The following is a 17,646-nucleotide window of genomic DNA, read 5'->3' as shown; positions in this document are numbered from 1 at the left end:
CCTACATTCTGTTTCGTACGATCAAATGGCCACCCCAACGTGGGCAAATGGAAGCGTCGTAGCGGTGACGCACGTCACGACGGGCACTTCCTTCCGTGCGCTTGTAGAGAAGGACAAAGCGGGGCCGATTGTCACGTTCTGTAACCTAGACGCACCCTATGAGAAGCTCAAGGTGTCCCAGAACGATGGCGAGACGTCGTGGGGTGCTGGTGGTGGAAAGTTTGCCGCTTTCGTCGCCACGCCACTCGACACTGCCGGTACAACGGACCACGTGTTCACACTTCAGTTGTGTGCCAACCAGAAGAAAACCAACGCAAGCGACGGCAGTGAAGGATGGTACCTCGGAGTCGTGCCCAGTGCGTCTACATGTCGAGGCATCCACCTCACGCCCGGTTATGTCCTGATCGGGAACGCCGCAGCGCATTCGTTCGCCGTGGCAGAAATCACTTCCCGTGCCCACATGCAGCTATCTGCGGCAACGGCATGCAGCCTGCCACCTCTCACTCCAGGTCAAATCGATTCGTTTTGCCGAGACGGCTACGTGATCTTGCCACGGGCTGTGCCCGTCCCTCTTGTCCATGACGCCCTTCGCCGCATCAACCACGAACTGGGGAAGCCAGGCATGATGATTCAAGGCGGCGTGGAAGGCACAGCGAAACTCGCTGGCAATACTTCCAACCACCCAGCCATCCTCGATTTGTACAACCCCCTACACGCCGCCGTCGAGAGTTTGATCGGGCGCGGATGTGTGGACCGGCCACAAGGGGCCCAGCTCGCCCTTCGCTTTCCCGAAGTCTGCGCTCCATACCAGGTGCTGGGCACCGAGTGGCACACAGACGGCATGCGGCAAGGTATGTACCACCTCAGGTCCTCAGGCATCCATGGGTTGGGTAGGCAAGTGGAATCCGTTCACACTGTTGGTCGGCGTTACGCTGTCCGACTCGGCCAGCTCCACCGAGTGCGGCAACCTTCTTGTCTTTCCTCGCACCCACCACACCCTGCACAAGATGCTGCAGTCCCCTTCAGACAAAGCGGACCTCCTGCGCGCATGCACGGCCGCAGACAAAGCATGGGGTCAAGGCCAAGGCCTCCCAGACCTGGGCCCTCCTCTGGCGTTGCGGTTGTCGCCTGGCGACGCTGTCCTTGCTCATCCCAAAACGGCCCATCGTGGCGGGCCCAACTTTTCTCCTCGTACGTGAAAGCCTCTTATCACTAAATGATGGTGACGGCATGATCTAGACATTCGGTACCAAGTGTATTTCCGCATCAAGCACAAGGACCACGCCGCGCTGCAAACGCAGCTCGAAACGAACTTGTACGCCGATTTGGAAGGATGCTGGCCTGGCCTTGATTAGTCCACATGATGCCATCGTGGTAGCTGCTAGTTCACGGGGCAGTGTCCTCGAAAGGATGGAGGGTGCACAGAGGTGGATTTTCCATGTGGTCGTTGACGACGGAATGCATCAAGAGCTGGCCCTCGCTCGACCACAATCGCTGTCAACACAGTCGTGCCATCTCGGCCATCCAAAGCTAGCTAGAATCGGAACACACGGGGCTGGACGGACTCTAAATGTTTTGAGCACGGGAGTAGGTGCCAACCAATACATTGCAGGCCACCCGAGGCTTGCGAACCGGTATCGGATAAACATCACCGGGCGCGCGCCACGCACGCTGAACTCTCGTATCCGCACACCAAGCGTTGTACAGGTGAAGTCGATTGAGATGGGAGGAGCTATTACATTCGCTGTCTATAAGTGACCGCAGGGGAACCCTGCCGACGACGACGGTGTGTGCAGGGATGGCAGTGGTCGGCTAAAGGTCCCGGTCTCTCGCCGCGACGACGAGCAGTCTTGGCCTGTACTCCACTGCATCCGTGTGGGTGGGGCGGCGATGGGAGTTGTGGACGCGTTCAGTACGTCTTGAAAGTTCATGCGGCTGCGGCGGAACGAGCCCATGTCGAGGGTGTGGGACCTGCCTTCGCGCGGGGCAACGACAGCGCCGAGGGAAGTGCTCGGGAAAGGATACCGCGGCATGGACGCCGTCAAGTGCGAAGGGGATGGGAATTGGCCGTGTGAAAACGGAGCGGCGCCGTCGTCAAACGGTCGGGCCAGATTCGCGTTGACGTGAAACACACGGTCCGATTTAAATTCCGAACGGGCTGCCGCGTGGTCATTTTCCGACTTGTAGATGAGGTTGCGGATGTTCTACGACGGGCGCGATGAGCACGAGCCAGGACATGGCCCACCGCGATACCTCGTTCGTGTACAACGATTTGGATCGATTCGCAATCGTCGGCTTCCACAGCCGCTTTCGGTTGTTGGCGAACCAGTTGTTGAGCTGGCACAGATCGAGCCCGGTGTCGTGGCACAGCTGATTCTTCTCTGCATCCGTCGGGTATGGGTGCTCTACGTGCTCTGGAGAGAGCATCCAGTCCTTCAACGTCTACTCCCGCAAGTCCATGAGACATGCACACCCCTCGGCAATGTACCTTAATCACATGTGGTGGCAAGAGAGCACTGCGACGAACACGCTTGTCCTTGCCTTGTTGCGCATCGCTGCCGTCGGCATTCCCGGACGACCCACCAGGCCGTTCGCGCTTTTGTCGCGGCGACGTTTTCGCAGCATCGTTCTTGGTGCTTTCGACCCGCGGTGGAAGGAACGGTTGCGACGGCGGCTGAGAGGATGTCGACGCGCGATGGTGGAGTATGTGGTGGGTGTGATTTGGATGGTGGCTCTCGTGATGGTGCGCCATCGACTCGGACGCGCTGCGGTGACTTCGAGGTGGACAGAGCGGAGTTGGCGCCATGCGAGGTAGTCCCCCGTACGACATGATCGGGGACTGGTACGACGAGTGGCCATGCATGTACGCTGACGAATGTGGCACTGAGATGGACGCGAGGGGAGGGAATGCACTGCGAGGAAATGCCGACCCGTTGGACGGAATCTGGCTCAGGTGGTGCGGTCTGTGGTCGACATCGGCAGTCGACGGCTGCGAAAGGCGTCGTTCCTAGAACGATGCACGATGAGCCACGCCATCGATATAACAGGTGAGAGAATGATCGCTACATCGACGAGGTGCATGACGGAATATGCAGCGCACCATCATGGGATGTAGGGTCGGTGGAAGACCTTGGTCGTATTCGTTGTAGCCACGGTTGCCACTGGCTGGGTGTTGTCTACAGGTGGAGATTCGGTTCACGGCTTCAGGGACACGCAAAAGGTCGTACGTGTAAGTCGCGTCCGTGGACGCGGCATGCGACTCCAGGGACGAGTGGAGTTGGCGAGAGTGTTCACGCCTGATCATGGGTTTCCATATGCGTTTGCGGGCGTTTGTGAACCAGTTCGTGAGCTGCTTCATGTTGATGCCTGTCAACTCGAGGAGCTTCTTCTTGTCGTCGTCAGTGGGGTATGGATGTTTGATGTGTTCCGACGAGAGCATCCAGTCTTTCAGGATCTTGACAGTGGCGGGAGGGAGCTCACGACGAGGTTTGCGGTCGCCGCCAGTCGTTTCGTCGGGCGCTATGTTTTCATCGTTCGCATCTTCGTTCTCGTCGCCTTGCTCTTTGTCAGGTTCGTCGCTGGATTGTTCACCTTCCGACCCACCGTTGTGGCGACCGCCTGTCGGCATCCTGTCGCTTGCATACGATGCGTTGCTTGTGTTCGATATGGGGCGCACCTTCAATGCTGTCGGGGAGCCTACACCATGCGCTACAAGCGCAGGCGGTGCGTCGTTGACGTAGCCGTCGGTCACTGCGGCCATCACGGCAAGGGTTGATGCAGTGGAGAAATGGATGTCTCCCGATCAGACCTGGTCAAGCACAGTGGCAGGGCCTATTTTCCGGATATATATATCCGGACGATCCGATCCAGCCAATCACGTGGCGGTACAAGATGGCCCTCACACCGGTATGACGGTTTCACCGCGACATGGGACGTTTTAATCAACGCAAACACGTTAAACAGTTTACCCTCGCGCTCGCCTCGCCCTGGCACCGGTTTGTTGAGACACGTTTAAACATTTAACGTCTCGATCCCGTGGCACTTGGAGTCGGGCCGGTGGGTCGAGTGGCGTCATTCCAGAGCCAGCGCGTGGGGTGGATAACTCAAATACCCGGTATATATGATACTGTCGGGGTGTCAGCGCCACCACATGGAAAAATCGTCGTGTCGCTTGGGGAAGGTGGTGCGCAGATGCTTTTGTCGGCTATCTCGCCCGCCGGCATAGAATTCCACGTGGGATGGTTTAGTGGCAAGGTGCGTAATCCACAGACGTCCGACACATTCTGCATGTGGTAACCTCGAATCAGGGAGATTTTTCTCAAGTCATTGGTAGATTGTAATCGCCCAAGCATGGTATAGAGCCGATGCGTGCACGCCCTGAATGAACACGTCAAAATGCGGGCAGCAAACTCTGCACCCCAAGGGCTTGCTGGACCTGCATCCCCACAGCGTTCGTGTTTCTGCGTTGTGGACTCAAATACCCGGTGTTTGGGTTGGTGGTACGGACAGGTGCAAAAGGGGGTGAGTATGCATGCTCAAGTCAACTTCTCGACACTGGGCTTTGGCTACCGTCTATACTAGCTGCGGGCACAGCCGTTCCACGGCAGGATTGGTTTCGATCAGGTGAGCAGGAGCACGCCGCACAGTCGCGAAGGCGCTCGAGTGAATGTGGCACACGGTGACCTGGCATGAGGTTTATATGCGGAACCGTTTAAAACGCGTTTAAAACGTGACATTGATATCAGTTCAGCGTTCGGAACTCATTTCAAACACCACGACGAGCTCCAACAGGCCCCACAAAAACGGACCCAGAGTTGGCGCAAATGACAACACTTGATTGCGGTGGTGCGAAGGGCCACGAGGAGGCGCCTTCGTCTCAGTCGCTTCCTGGGTTGCCAACAACGCAATTTGTACCCGCTCAACTACCACGCCAGGGTGAGCTATACTGTACTTACATCCCTACCCAGCGACGCCGGGCATCGCTTGACAACTCAGGGTTGGCCGCCTCCGCCACGGCGACATTGCGCATTCTTATGCGGCGAGATTACACCCGATGACCCGGGCAAAGACCGAAGACTGTATTGTCACCCGCTCAATGCATTTTCTCTCACAATGAGTGTGCCATCCAGGGCCGCATGACGACCGTTTCGCACAAAACGTGGAGCACTGATTGGACAAAACGCGTGCAGCAATCCAATCAAATCGCTGATTCGTGGAGTTTTTGGCATGTCTAAGCCAATCATTCTTGAGCATTGAGGTAATCGCGAAATGGCCAAGGAAGAAGTCATGGTGTCGCGCGAGGCAAAGCGTCGCAAAGTCACGCCGCATGCTAGCACAGAGGTGACGGCGGAGTATGTTGTGCGCGAAGGTACATGTCTCTGCTTGGTGGAATGAGTCCATGGGACTCATGTGGCATTGCCCAGGGTATCGCTACGTGAACCCGTACGTGTTTGGGTTTCAAACCCATGCCAAGCAGCGCTGGTTTGGCCGGACCCTGCTTGAGATCTTCACCGCCGAGTTTGGATCGTTCTCTCCAGAATACTACGTACGGTCCCACCATCCGCTTGTGGTTTGCATACCTGTGATTGTCCAGGCGCTGGCGATCGAAAGCGGGCGCATCACGTTAAATGGCAATCTCGTTCCTCCGACAACAGTCGTAAAAAATGGCGACTTGCTATGCCACAAGGTTCGCACACACCACCTCGACAAACGTGGCCCAGAGACGTCGCGATAGACGCATCGCCACGAGCCTCCAGTGTCCGGCGACGACATACAAATAGCCCACGAGACTGTCGACTTGGTACCTCTGCGTCATGCATTTTCCAGCCTCAGTTGAATCCCTAGCTGGTTGTGAACAAGCCGGCAGGTGTACCCACGCATCCATGCGGAGCCTACCGCTTCAATTCGCTCGTACGACCCGCTTTTTCACGTTCGCTCCATGATGACAACCCCTCGCCGTGTTGAGCAGCATTACATCTTGATGCACATGCGGCCAGACATCCCAAAGCTGCACATTGTGCATCGTCTAGATCGCTTGACATCAGGTACCTCTGTCGCAGATGCAAACTCTCACGTCCGTGCAGGAGTTGTCATTCTGGCCAAGAATCCCAGCACCGCCCGGACTCTGTCCACCTGCATTGGTAGCTCGCTCTGCGAAATACGATGTGTCCCGCTGAATGGCCACCTGTGCTAGCCGACCGCACGGCATCCAAGACGTACTTGGCTCGCGTTCGCGGCGCGTTCCCCGTCGTGTTGACAAGTTCCTGGTTGGAACAACTGCATCTCCCAACTACTCGCGCGTCAGTGACCATCGACGGCCAGTGGCTGCGGATTCAGTGCCCTCTCGTATGCAAGTCCCATAAGGATGGTGTGTGGTCATGGGCGCTGCCGACGGACGCGAACGATCCATCGCTCAAGGAAGCAGAAACGCTAGTACAATTTTATTCAACGCCGCCTCGACGTGATGCCGACAGCGACGACGGCACGACCGTCGTGCTGGTAAAGGTACCATGACTCTCGCGGTGTTGTTGTTTCACGCGTTGCTTGTACAGCCAGTGACAGGCCGCACGCATCAAATTCGCCTGCACTTGCAGCTCCTGGGCCTCCCGATTGCTAACGACCCGTGCTACGGCGGCACACTTCACTTTGGCAAGTCCGTGGGTCCATCCGACAACCAGAATGGCGTGTCGACATGGCGTGAACAAGCCAAGGACGTGGTCGAAACCACGATCGCGTCCAAGTTGCCACGAGAAGAAGGCGAGACGGAGGACGCATTTCTCCAACGAACGTGTCAGTGGTGTGCACGGAGTGTGCCGAATGAAAACCACTTGCACTGCGCGCGCATTTGGCTCCATGCCTGGCGCTACGAGGTATGCCGATGCCAACATTCCACCTCACCAGAGAACGCGCTAGTTGCTGGGCGAGACGTTTCAAGTCGCGGCGCCCGACTGGGTCCCGCCTGTGCACGAAGAAGGAGCGCAAGCCTCCGCGACCGTCCCTTGAATCGACGACCTTTGTCTTGATGCCCAAAACAACATGCATTGAAAAAGGCAAATACCAACAACGATCTGACGGTGGTCTGTCTCGCCTCGACGTGTTCGTGTACTCCAGGCTTCATCTCCTGTGCCAGGGCACAACTACGCTGCTGCCGACGACCCAAACGCCACATCCAGAAGCTGTTTATAGTTGAGTTGGGCATCGGCTGACGGGAAGAACGCGTCAGCGATCCGGTACCGATCTTCGTCGGACAGGTCGGGATGGATGGCCACGAGGGCTTGCATGAACGCATCTTCTCCTGTCGTCGACACAATTAACTCGTCGCAACGGCGAACCGATTGCCGACGTACCAAGAAACCCGCACTTGTCGTAGTCGCTGTCGCGGAGAGCCTTGCGCAGCTGATACTTGTGCTGCCCAAACGCAGACGCGAACAGGGCCTTGGTCGAGTTGTCGACGCTATCGACGTCGGTGACGGTCATGGACACAAGGGGATTCCGCTTTGTCTCTTGCAGTAGCTTGGCCTTGGCTCGAGCAAGCACGTCCGCGGCGCGCTGCGACGTGAGCGCAGCGGTCTTTTCAACACTTCTGACCATACTTTGGCTCGTCGTTTTGTACAGGGCCGCCCGCTGTTCCTTGGTCAGTTCAATGGGCGTCGAGTTGGGCCGCATTGGCGCTGGGGGAATTCCGTTGCGCCGATGGCCTGGCACTAGCGGCGGCTCGACAGTGGCGACTTCACGCTGCGCGAGCTCTTGCGCGGCTCGAGCCGTCGCTTCGTGCATGCTCTGGGCTGTTGTTCGAAACCGCGACAGAGACACGGACTGGTCAAGCGGCGTCGTTGAAATCGGCGGTGGCACTGGCGGCGCATCGCCGCCACCAGTGGACTGTGCCGAGCTCCCCCTCCTGCTGGTGCCAAGCGCATGGCTGGAATGCCCATTCTCGGACGCATGGGATGGCAGCGATGGATTGTGTGTGGTCGTGAACGGTGTGGACTGGTCTAACGTCGACGTCATGCTGTGTCCGTCATCCTCGTCGCGTTTTGACTCCAGAAGTTGCTCGGGCCGTTGCCGAGACACGCTTTCAACCAGGTCACTTCCATGATCGTGCGTTGTTGGTGCAGGATCGAGGACGCCGAATCGAGCTGTGTCCAAGTTGGTGCGGTACGTTGGGATGTACAGCGGGCCGTCCTCCGGCACAGGTGGCGGAACCACCGGGGCGTTCAGCGTTGGCTCGTCCGCTTCGTGGCGCGGATCGTCTTGGGAAAAATCGCACGGGTACACAGCGTCAAGGAACCGATGGTACTCGATAGATCCATCCGGCGACACGACGAAACGATCGAGCACTTGGCTGGGCACATGCACTTGGTAGAACCCCAGCAACTTTTCGACAACGTGTCGTGGTGCCGTGCCAGCATTTGTACCGTCCGCCCGAAGCATGGCACCTCGCAGGTTCACGTTGAGCTGCATGCATCATGGTCAGCCAGCCGATTCGAGGCCAAGGTTGAATGTCAGCCACACCAATTCCACCCACATCGTAGCCAGCACAGGTACAGGTCATGGCGAAAAATCGTACCTGCCGAAGGGCATCCAGCGGTGTATTTCCCTCGCGACGGCGCATGGCGTCATGGGTTCTCGAGACTGCATCGCAGAACACATCGTACCACACGAGGTTGTCCGTGTCGGACGAGGGGCGGCCGTACCGGCGCCGCAACGTGAGGTCTTCATGGGGGTGCAGCGACAAGTGGAGGCGCTCGCGAAGCACGAAATCGAATGCGTCCGGGGACAGTTGCCTCGGCCGGTCGGTACCATCGTAGAGCGCATGCGCTCGAAAGACGTGGCGCAGGGACGTCGACTGGGTCGCCAGCTGGGCCACAACGTGGCGAAGCACCAAGTCGATGTTCGAGCGGGGAAATTCGTCGGGGTGGTCCTCGCAGTACGTCAACGTCTGATCGTCGGCTTCGAGGAGTTCGAACGGCTGCGACGGCGTGAGCTGGAGCTGCACTGTCCCGCCCACGACAAAGTCACTGGCACGGGCAAACCGATTGAGTGGATGGTGCAGTTTATACGCTTGCCGGTCGAGAAACTTGCCGCCGGGGAGGCCTGAGTTGGGCACGTGTGGCTCAAAGATGGAGAGTGTTCCGTTGAGGAGGTAGAACGACAGGATGAAGCGGCGTTTGGCTTGGATGTCATCTGTCGGGGTGGCGAGCTTGGCTCGAAATCGCAGGCACTGGTCGACACCGAGTGGCTTTGTCGACGTCTTTTTCCGCTCCGACTTTTGGAGCAATGGCTGCAAGATCGAGTCGTCAGGCTCGGGGGCGTCCATTCGGACGGCGGGGGTGCATGGCGGGGGAGTTTGGCTCTCTTGGGTGATCCCGTGATAGTCCAAGTAGAACGTCCGAGTGAACTCGTCGCAATCGACGAGGTAAAACTGCCGGCCGAACACGACAACGACGTCGCCGCATCGCAAGTCCAACGCCGTGACAAATCGAGACGCGGCTTTGACGTGGGCAGCGTCGACGTGGGGCGATTCGTAGGGCAGCCGGCTGGACACAACCGTCAGCCAGACCAGTGACAAGGTAGTCGCTGACGTACCGTCGAGACAGCAGCACGGGATGTTTGCCAATGCCCCTGTCCTTAGTTGCTTCGCGGACTTCTACCGTGTCGTCAGCTAAGTAGTAATGTAGCACAAATGGACGGCTGGCAGGGTATAGCGGATGTGGATCGTCCCACCGGCAGTAGAACCGAAGCACTTTGTTGCTGTACAACATAAATTGCTGGACCTTTGCCGCGCTGTTGATCTTGTCTGTGATGCGATGGTGAGCCAACGGCGCGTTGGCTTGATGGAACTTCATCGACGATGGCTTGCCGGCCAGCTTGATTCGCTCGATCTCGTCCCATTGCGACGTGGTTGGGGCGTCTGGATATGGAAGGGCAGGCGGCTGCGGTGATTTGGCTTGGGTGTAGTAGTCGCGAGTGGCAGCATCGCAATCGACGAGGGTGACGATACGGCCTTTGATGGACACCGAAGCTCCAACAACCAAGTCGGACGGCGTGTACGGTTGGGATGTCGATGGGTGCTTCAGCCCAGTGCGGCGAAGAAAGAGACCTTGGTCGAGGCCACTGTTGACTACGCGTGGTTCACACACTTCGATGGAAGCGTCAGCCAGGTAATAATGGAGAACGAGTCGCCGGATTGCTGTCGAAGGAGGCGGATGCGATCGTCCTCGAGTCGACTTGTCGTCGTCTGCGCCTGATGGCGGATCCAAGAAGTAGCAAAAGAAACGAAGCACTTGCCGATCACTTGTAATCCACGACGGCAACGTCTTGGTCGCTGAGTACCGGGAACTCGGCTCGTGTGTGCTGTTGGCGCGGACTGGCAGGTTGTCCGTAGTCAACTGCACGACGTCGTGCTGGAAGGACGATGGCTTGTACGCGACAGCAGCCACAATGTCTTCGGTGCCGGCCATAATCTGCGCCATGGCGTGGCGCTTCCTGTGATGCTGCTTCTTGATCTGTGCATGATGCAGCGACACTCCGGGCAGCATCGACGTGGCCCACCGCCGCCGCGAACTTGCGTAGAACAAATATCTTGCGTAGCTAATGCATCCGGATAGGCTATCCGACGCCTCGATTCCCTCCGTGTGAAACTGCCGTAACCACCATGAAGACAGAACGGTTACGGCCATAAATAGGCCGGCGCCTGTGCGTCTCGTCAGTACTTGAACGACACGGCCGCGGAAGTATTGGGAGGTCCAAGCCATCTTGAGGATGACCCGAGTGACGCCACTGGGGGCCAAGAGCCCAGATGACGACGGCACGTTTGTCCTGCCGCATCCTGTAGTGCCTGGCCCAGCGCGAATAGAGCTTGAGGGGGGCGGGTTTGGCATTTCAAAGCAAGGTCTAGCTGACATCAACATCGACCAGATGACAGAGACAAATATGAAGAACCTCCAGGCTTTGGGTGGGGTCGACGGCCTCGCCAAGAAGCTCCATGTTGACACCAAGACAGGGCTCAGCCGCCAGGAGGTTGACAACCAGTTTGTCGCGCGACGGGCAACGTATGGAACCAATACGTTTGTGGAAGCGCCGAGCCAGAGCTTTCTGTCCCTGTTCCTCGACTGCTTTAAAGACACGACGCTCATCATTTTGAACATTGCTGCCATGGCGTCGATTGCGACTGGAATGATCGAGAACCCTGAACACGGGTGGGTCGAGGGGTTTACAATCCTCGTGGCCGTTGTGCTCGTTGCGTTTGTAAGCTCGGTCAGCAACTACACGAAGGAGCTTCAGTTCCGCGCGCTCAACGCCAAGAACGACGAGTTCACGGTCAAGGTATTGCGCGCTGGGTCGTACGACCAAGTGCCAGTCGCAGACATCAACGTCGGCGACATCGTCGTGCTTGAAAGCGGCGACAAGGTGCCTGCCGACGCCGTCTTCCTTCGCGGTCAGGACGTCAAGTGCAATGAGTCGAGCCTGACGGGCGAACCGGACGAAGTCACGAAAGGGCACTCGAAAGACCCGTTCCTTCTCTCAGGATGTTTGCTTGCGTCGGGTCGCTGCGAAGTCATCATCACGGCGATCGGGTCCGACTCAAGATGGGGTCGAATCAAGGCCAAACTCGTCCGGGAGCACCGCGCGACGCCGCTCATGGAGAAGCTCGACGACATGGTCAAGGTCATCGGGTACGGTGGCATGGGCTGCGCGATCGCCACAATGATTGCCATGGTGTCCATCTACGCAACGACAGCACCGGAGTTGCGAAAAGGTACGTTCGCCACCCTGGCATGGAGCTGCTTGGTGCTGACTTGGCTTGTGCGTAGGGTCATGGGTGCACAAGCTGCTGGATACGTTTATCATCGGGGTCACGATTGTCGTTGTGGCGATCCCCGAGGGCCTGCCGCTGGCAGTGACTATCTCGTTGTCGTACTCGACCAAGAAGATGCTGAACGACCACAACTTGATTCGTGTATTGGCGGCATGTGAAACAATGGGCAACTGCACGAGCATTTGCTCCGACAAGACTGGCACCCTCACCGAGAACCGCATGACGGTCGTTGAGCTGTGGACGCAGGGGAAGCACTACGATGCGCCGGCGATGCAGAGCCCCATCAAGCTCGACACTCGCTTCTTCGACACGATTTCGACCGCGATTTGCGCCAATTCGACAGCTCAGTTGCTCGACAAAGGAGCTAGTGACGTCCCGATCGTCCAAGGCAATAAGACAGAAGGCGCACTGCTCCTGTGGCTGCGACAACAGGGGGTCGTTTATAAGGACGTCCGAGACGCGGCATTCCGCCCGCACACCGGCGACCGGATGTACACGTTTTCCTCGGAGCGGAAGAGCATGAGCACGATTGTCAGGAGTGCCGAGGCCAACAACAACGCGGGTGGGTTCCGGCTGTACTCGAAGGGGGCAGCCGAGATCATTTTGACGCGGTGCACCCACGTTTTGAAAGCAAACGGGACGATCGGCGTCCTCAATAAAGTCACCAACGACGACATCCACGACACGATCGTGAGCATGGCCAAGATGTGCCTCCGTACCATGTGCGTCGCCTTCCGCGACTTTGCCGCGAACGAACTCCCGAGCGACCTCAGCACGCTCGACAACCCTCCCGAAGGCAACATGGTGTGCTGCGCCATCTTTGGCATCATGGACCCTCTCCGAGCCGACGTCGCGGACAGCGTCCAGATTTGCCAGAGGGCTGGCATCACGGTCCGCATGGTAACGGGGGATAATATCCACACCGCCCGCGCGATTGCAAAGCAATGTGGCATCCTTACTGCCGATGGCGTCGCGTTGGAGGGGCCGGTATTTCGCCAAATGCCCAAGGACCAGTTGCTGCCGCTGTTACCGAAACTGCAGGTGCGATGCGTACGTTCGCCATGCATGGATCGATTCATGGCATGCAGGTCTTGGCTCGATCGTCGCCAGACGACAAGCACATGCTCGTGACGATGCTTCGCGCGCGACAAGAAGTCGTGGGGGTGACTGGCGATGGCACGAACGACGCGCCAGCGCTTCGAGCGGCAGACGTCGGGCTCGCCATGGGTATTGCCGGCACTGACTTGGCCAAGGAGGCTGCAGGTACGGCTGCCGACAACTGTGTGCGTGATTGACATGGCCGCAGACATCATCATCATGGATGACCGATTCGCTTCGATCAAGCAGTCCGTGCTGTGGGGGCGATGTGTGTACGACAACATTCGCAAGTTCGTCCAGTTTCAACTCACGGTGAACGTCGTGGCGCTCGCGCTGACGTTCTTGGGGGCGCTGACGGGATTCGACCCGCCATTGAATGCTGTGATGATGCTGTGGGTCAATCTAATCATGGACACAATGGGGGCACTCGCGCTGGGCACAGAAGTGCCCAAGCCCGAGCTCCTGCTGCGACGACCGTACAAAAAGGACGCGTCGCTCCTGAGCCGCATCATGATCAAGCATATCCTCGTCCAGTCCGCGTTCCAGGTACGGCCGCCAGCCACTTGCCCCCGGTGCCCTCCCCCGTGACGTGCCCTTCCGATAGTTGACAGCATTGTTGACGCTGTTGTTTCTCGGTCCTGGCTGGCTGGGGGTCCCAAATGGCAACACGTGTGTGAGCGCCACGTACGCATGGATCGACGATGCCGCGGTCGTGTCGGCCAAAGAGCCGTGCTTCCTCCTTCAAAACCACTCGACGTGCGGAGGCGTGGTCAACTGCTCCATGTACCTGCCGCTGTACCCGACTTTCAACGACACGCACACGGTCGTGCCCAACGTGCCCGCCGACTGCCTCGTCCAGCCCATCGTGTGCGACGTCTACGACTACCGGCACTTCACCTTTATCTTCAACGTGTTTGTGTTTGCCCAAGTTTTCAACGAGATCAATGCGCGCAGCGTCACCAACGACTGGCGAGTCCTGAACGGGTTCATGTCCAACTCGATGTTTCTATTTATCCTTGTCATGACGATCGTGTGCCAAGTCTTGATTGTCGAGTTTGGCGGCAACTTTACCAAGACGTCGCCGCTCGACGCCGCGATGTGGGGCTACAGCGTCGCCATTGGGTTCTTGGCGCTGCCACTCGGTACGTGTTGCTCGAGGCGTGAATCCCCCATCGTTTTCGTGGTGTAGGGGTCGCCATGCGGTTCATTCCAGTCCAAGAAGACCCGACGTCGTTTGCGAATCCGAATGGCCTGACCATTGTCAAGTAAAACACTAGCGACAGCGCCATGTTACAAAGATAGACACGTAGTTACAACAGCCGAGAAATGCCAATATTGCTTGCACCGACTTGAGATGGGCATGTGGCTGGTACATGATTCGAAACAGGGCGAGCCCATGACATCGTCGAGAACGATTGTCCCATGCTGCAACGCCGCGTCGGGCTGGCGTTGACGGTGGCCGGACGTCCACGTCGTCGTTCGTTTTTGTGATATCGACAACTCGTCAGTCGTCGCTGTTGTTTTTCGCCATCGGCGACGGGGCGCCTGGCGCAACTACGTCCTGCTGCACATACACCAACATGTACCCCGACTTGGCTCCATTGCCTTGCAGCACCTGCGACGACTCCACCTACACACCAACATGAATTGCATGGACCTGCGCCACCGCGCGACTCTACCTCGGTCACGAGAGTGTCGTTGAATCGTGTCCATTTATCGGCGTCGTGCACGTCTGTGACGTAGTGGCCTTCATTGGCCGTGCGGCCCAAATGCCGCACAATGCACTAAACAAACGCGCCTCGCATGATGGATTCTCACCGGGCAGACTGTGAATACTACCTTGAGGTCGTACGGCGATGGCTTTGCTCCAACCTTTGTTGCGGGTGCGGCAGCGTGCTTGTTTGCGTCGCTGGCGTGGGAGACGCCAGACGGGCCGATCACTAGAGGCCACTTGGAAGGGTCGAGCGCTGCAGGGGTATCGACTGCGTCCATGCGCTTGGTCAAGGTCGACTGGTGGACTTCAAATCGCTTCAAGTGAAGGATCAAAACTGGTGGCAGCGAAGCAATGCGAAATGTCATGGTCGCTTGCTTGCCGATGGAGCATTTTTCACACGTGACATCGACTTGTCGGGGCTTGAAATGCTATGAAGTTGAAGCGACATCAACGTTTGAACACGGCTCGGCACGTTTGGAACATACCTCGGACACCAACTGGGCAAGATCCAGCGGAGGTGGGGACGGGACGTCGGGCTCCCATTCAAAAAACTTGCACGGATTCAACGATTGACTGCATTTGATGAACTGGCGACCATGGTTCGGTCCGTCCTTCTTGACAGTGAGTTGGATGGGGGGTTTCCGGCACAAACACAGCGGGCGAGGCGCTGGGGTCGGCATGTCCAGCGACAATTCGCGGAACGTTTCCGACATTTGTCGGCTGTACGAGCACGAGATACACGTGAGCGTTTTCTGGAGGGTCGTTTGGAAGAATGACGCCGTCGGGAGCGCGCCGACAGGAACAACGAGTGGTTTTTTCTTGGCCGGGCCAAAGTACGACAGGAGGGTTTGCTTTCCGGCCGTCGTGGCTTCGCTCGCGACAAGCACCTGCATGGCGAGGCGGGTCATGTCTTCTTCAAGCTCATGCAGAAACGTCGAAAAGAACTCATGCGCGTCCTGCTGTTCCTTGCTACAAATGTGACGATACACGTCAGAGATGATGGAGGACGCAGACGAAATTTTCCACATACTCGGCAAAGATCGGGGCGCGCTTCGACAGCTCCGCCTTGAGGGCGCCTGGATGCATCAGCGCCTTCTTCGCCGCCTTGGACTTGACCATGGCTTTGAATTGCGTGTACAACTCGAATTCTTCAGGTTTGAGCTGGAGTTGCTTGAGCTTCATGGTTGTGCCAGGAACAACATCGGCCACCCACGATTCTGTCCGCACCACTTGGGTAAATGCAGGCAAACACAGCATTGCCTGCAATACAGCGTTCATGTAACACGAATTCCCCAAATTCACAAGGCCGTGGCCCAACTGTTGGTCATGGGGCTTGCTAGTGAGTCGAAAGGTAGTCGAGCTGCGTGGCATCCAAAGGTGCGTGAGGGGTTGTAAGGACGGTCGTGCTTACCTGGTCGAAGGATCAGAGTCTTTGTCCAACGAGGAAATGGCAGCGACATCACTTGGAGTTGGAACATCTTGGTTCTTATCGTGTTGTATGTCGTCGCCACTGCCGCTGGTTGAGCGGGGACGTTGAGACGACGACGGCAGTGGAGAACCGCGTGCTGGTGGGGATGCGGCACCTGCACGGACGAAAGCTGATGAAGGAATGAGGGCCTTGACGGGCTTGTTGGATGGATCAGAGCTCGACGGCTTGAAATATTTGCTCGTGGTGGATGGGTTGCCCGAAGGGGCCGTAGACTCCGCACGGCTGCTCTCGGTCGACTTGACATGAAATGGGACTGGCGGCGGAAGCGTCGATGCGGCTGTACTGTCGCCTTCGTTGAACAGAGACCGGACGCGTCGAGGAGGACGTTCGGCGATTGGCGACTCACGAGCATTATTCCCGTCGTCAAGAGACCGCTTCAAGCTTCGACGAAGCGGCGGGCTTGGGCTAGATTCGCGGGTCGGACTCAAGTATCGCTTCTCGACATCAGTCTTTCGAAATGGCGATCGGAATGGTGACCGAAACGGTGATTTGGTCGTTGACACATCCTTCATGGGCGACGACGGTGAGAACGAAGATCGGCGGTTCACAATCCGCGGCGGGGATTGCAGCGGTAACGATAATCGTTTCCGTACAGGTCGAGGACTCCCCATAACATCCAATGGAAGAAGTCGCTTGTCTTCTTCATCTGTCGTTACAATCGTGCTATCGTCGGTCGCAGCTTGTTTGGGAGGTAATGCAAGGCTCGTGGGAGCAGGAGGAGTCGCCATGGGTGGTTGCAGTGGTGTCAGAGAAACTTTGATCGGGGTTGTATCAGCGGAATTGATTTTGTCGTGGGCTTGCTTTGCAGCAGCGGTAGATCGCTTGCGTCGACGCATCATCATGGCTTCGATGGTCGACGACGACTTGATCTTTTCGATAGTCTCCGCGAGTTTTGCTCCAAACCCACCTCCTGACTCGATCCATGATTTCCAGTCCATTTTGAACCGCATCACGTTGGACTTGGCATCAGTCACGCGCACATCGTATACCGTGTCCTTGCGCTCGGCATACACTTTGGCCCCTTGCAACCAGATGAACCCCGTGCCACTCTTCAACCTTGCATTGCCTGGCTCCATGGAGATTTCGACCCATGCTTGCTGTGGTGCTTCGTTCAGGATCACCGGTCGCGTGCACTGCACCATCGCCGATGCCATGCTTTCGTGTGGGAACGGAATAGGATTATCTGCTCCCAGGGCTGAAACGGCGCGAATACATTATCCGAAAATATCCGCATACATAATAATATCCAGTCATCCATACATCACCCCACAGAAAATGAAAAATATGCCTATATTTTTAACGATTTCCATTGTGGCGCCAACTCTCGTTTGCTTTCCCTCTCAAATGGAAATAGTGTAAATCACACACTAAATATTGTTCGCCGATGAATCACACGAATTGCAGACGAGGAATGAATGTTCGGTATATTTAGTGTATGTTGAAGTTGTTCCGTCACCGCCGCCAGCCTTGGAAGGGATGGCGGGGATGGAATACGATCCTCGCAAAAGGTAGGAATCCCTTGGCGGG

The 17,646-nt window shown here is 57.3% G+C and overlaps 6 protein-coding genes across 7 annotated transcripts; 3 read left to right on the top strand and 3 right to left on the bottom strand.

The window, feature by feature from the left end:
- The first annotated feature begins 19 nt into the window (after nt 1-19).
- On the top strand, nt 20-1,641 carry H310_00792 (hypothetical protein). The gene is made up of 3 exons (XM_008863691.1): nt 20-851; nt 895-1,191; nt 1,240-1,641. The coding sequence occupies exons 1-3, from the start codon at nt 26-28 to the stop codon at nt 1,353-1,355; spliced, it is 1,239 nt and encodes a 412-aa protein (XP_008861913.1). The 5' UTR covers nt 20-25; the 3' UTR covers nt 1,356-1,641.
- Nucleotides 1,642-1,692: 51 nt separating this feature from the next.
- On the bottom strand, nt 1,693-3,798 carry H310_00791 (hypothetical protein). The gene is made up of 5 exons (XM_008863690.1): nt 3,228-3,798; nt 3,101-3,176; nt 2,489-3,007; nt 2,254-2,442; nt 1,693-2,204 (listed from the first exon to the last, which is right to left on the bottom strand). The coding sequence occupies exons 1-5, from the start codon at nt 3,758-3,760 to the stop codon at nt 1,749-1,751; spliced, it is 1,773 nt and encodes a 590-aa protein (XP_008861912.1). The 5' UTR covers nt 3,761-3,798; the 3' UTR covers nt 1,693-1,748.
- A 1,416-nt stretch (nt 3,799-5,214) lies between these two features.
- On the top strand, nt 5,215-7,100 carry H310_00790. Of its 2 annotated transcripts, none has more exons than XM_008863689.1 (10): nt 5,215-5,368; nt 5,424-5,545; nt 5,594-5,686; nt 5,735-5,800; nt 5,860-5,910; nt 5,969-6,044; nt 6,084-6,140; nt 6,194-6,504; nt 6,552-6,869; nt 6,913-7,100. In XM_008863689.1, the coding sequence occupies exons 1-10, from the start codon at nt 5,269-5,271 to the stop codon at nt 7,000-7,002; spliced, it is 1,284 nt and encodes a 427-aa protein (XP_008861911.1). In that variant the 5' UTR covers nt 5,215-5,268; the 3' UTR covers nt 7,003-7,100. The 2 variants fall into 2 exon arrangements, with proteins under 2 accessions (XP_008861911.1, XP_008861910.1); XM_008863688.1 differs by having other exon boundaries at nt 5,845-5,910.
- H310_00789 (hypothetical protein) lies at nt 7,024-10,557 on the bottom strand. The gene is made up of 4 exons (XM_008863687.1): nt 9,586-10,557; nt 8,567-9,536; nt 7,347-8,454; nt 7,024-7,294 (listed from the first exon to the last, which is right to left on the bottom strand). The coding sequence occupies exons 1-4, from the start codon at nt 10,536-10,538 to the stop codon at nt 7,137-7,139; spliced, it is 3,189 nt and encodes a 1,062-aa protein (XP_008861909.1). The 5' UTR covers nt 10,539-10,557; the 3' UTR covers nt 7,024-7,136.
- Nucleotides 10,558-10,761: 204 nt separating this feature from the next.
- Nucleotides 10,762-14,185, top strand: H310_00788 (calcium-translocating P-type ATPase, PMCA-type; the record flags this gene model as incomplete). Its single annotated transcript, XM_008863686.1, has 6 exons — nt 10,762-11,758; nt 11,814-12,859; nt 12,907-13,081; nt 13,125-13,462; nt 13,521-14,058; nt 14,106-14,185. The coding sequence occupies 6 exons, from the start codon at nt 10,762-10,764 to the stop codon at nt 14,183-14,185; spliced, it is 3,174 nt and encodes a 1,057-aa protein (XP_008861908.1).
- On the bottom strand, nt 13,900-17,282 carry H310_00787 (hypothetical protein). The gene is made up of 6 exons (XM_008863685.1): nt 16,042-17,282; nt 15,661-15,990; nt 15,116-15,599; nt 14,756-15,058; nt 14,596-14,700; nt 13,900-14,546 (listed from the first exon to the last, which is right to left on the bottom strand). The coding sequence occupies exons 1-6, from the start codon at nt 17,271-17,273 to the stop codon at nt 14,421-14,423; spliced, it is 2,580 nt and encodes an 859-aa protein (XP_008861907.1). The 5' UTR covers nt 17,274-17,282; the 3' UTR covers nt 13,900-14,420.
- Between the last annotated feature and the right edge of the window lie 364 nt (nt 17,283-17,646).

Source organism: Aphanomyces invadans (assembly GCF_000520115.1).
Source record: "Aphanomyces invadans strain NJM9701 unplaced genomic scaffold supercont1.1, whole genome shotgun sequence".
Lineage (NCBI taxonomy): Eukaryota > Oomycota > Saprolegniomycetes > Saprolegniales > Verrucalvaceae > Aphanomyces > Aphanomyces invadans.
Note: the sequence above shows the minus strand (reverse complement) of the source record. Positions and strands in the feature narration are given on the sequence as shown.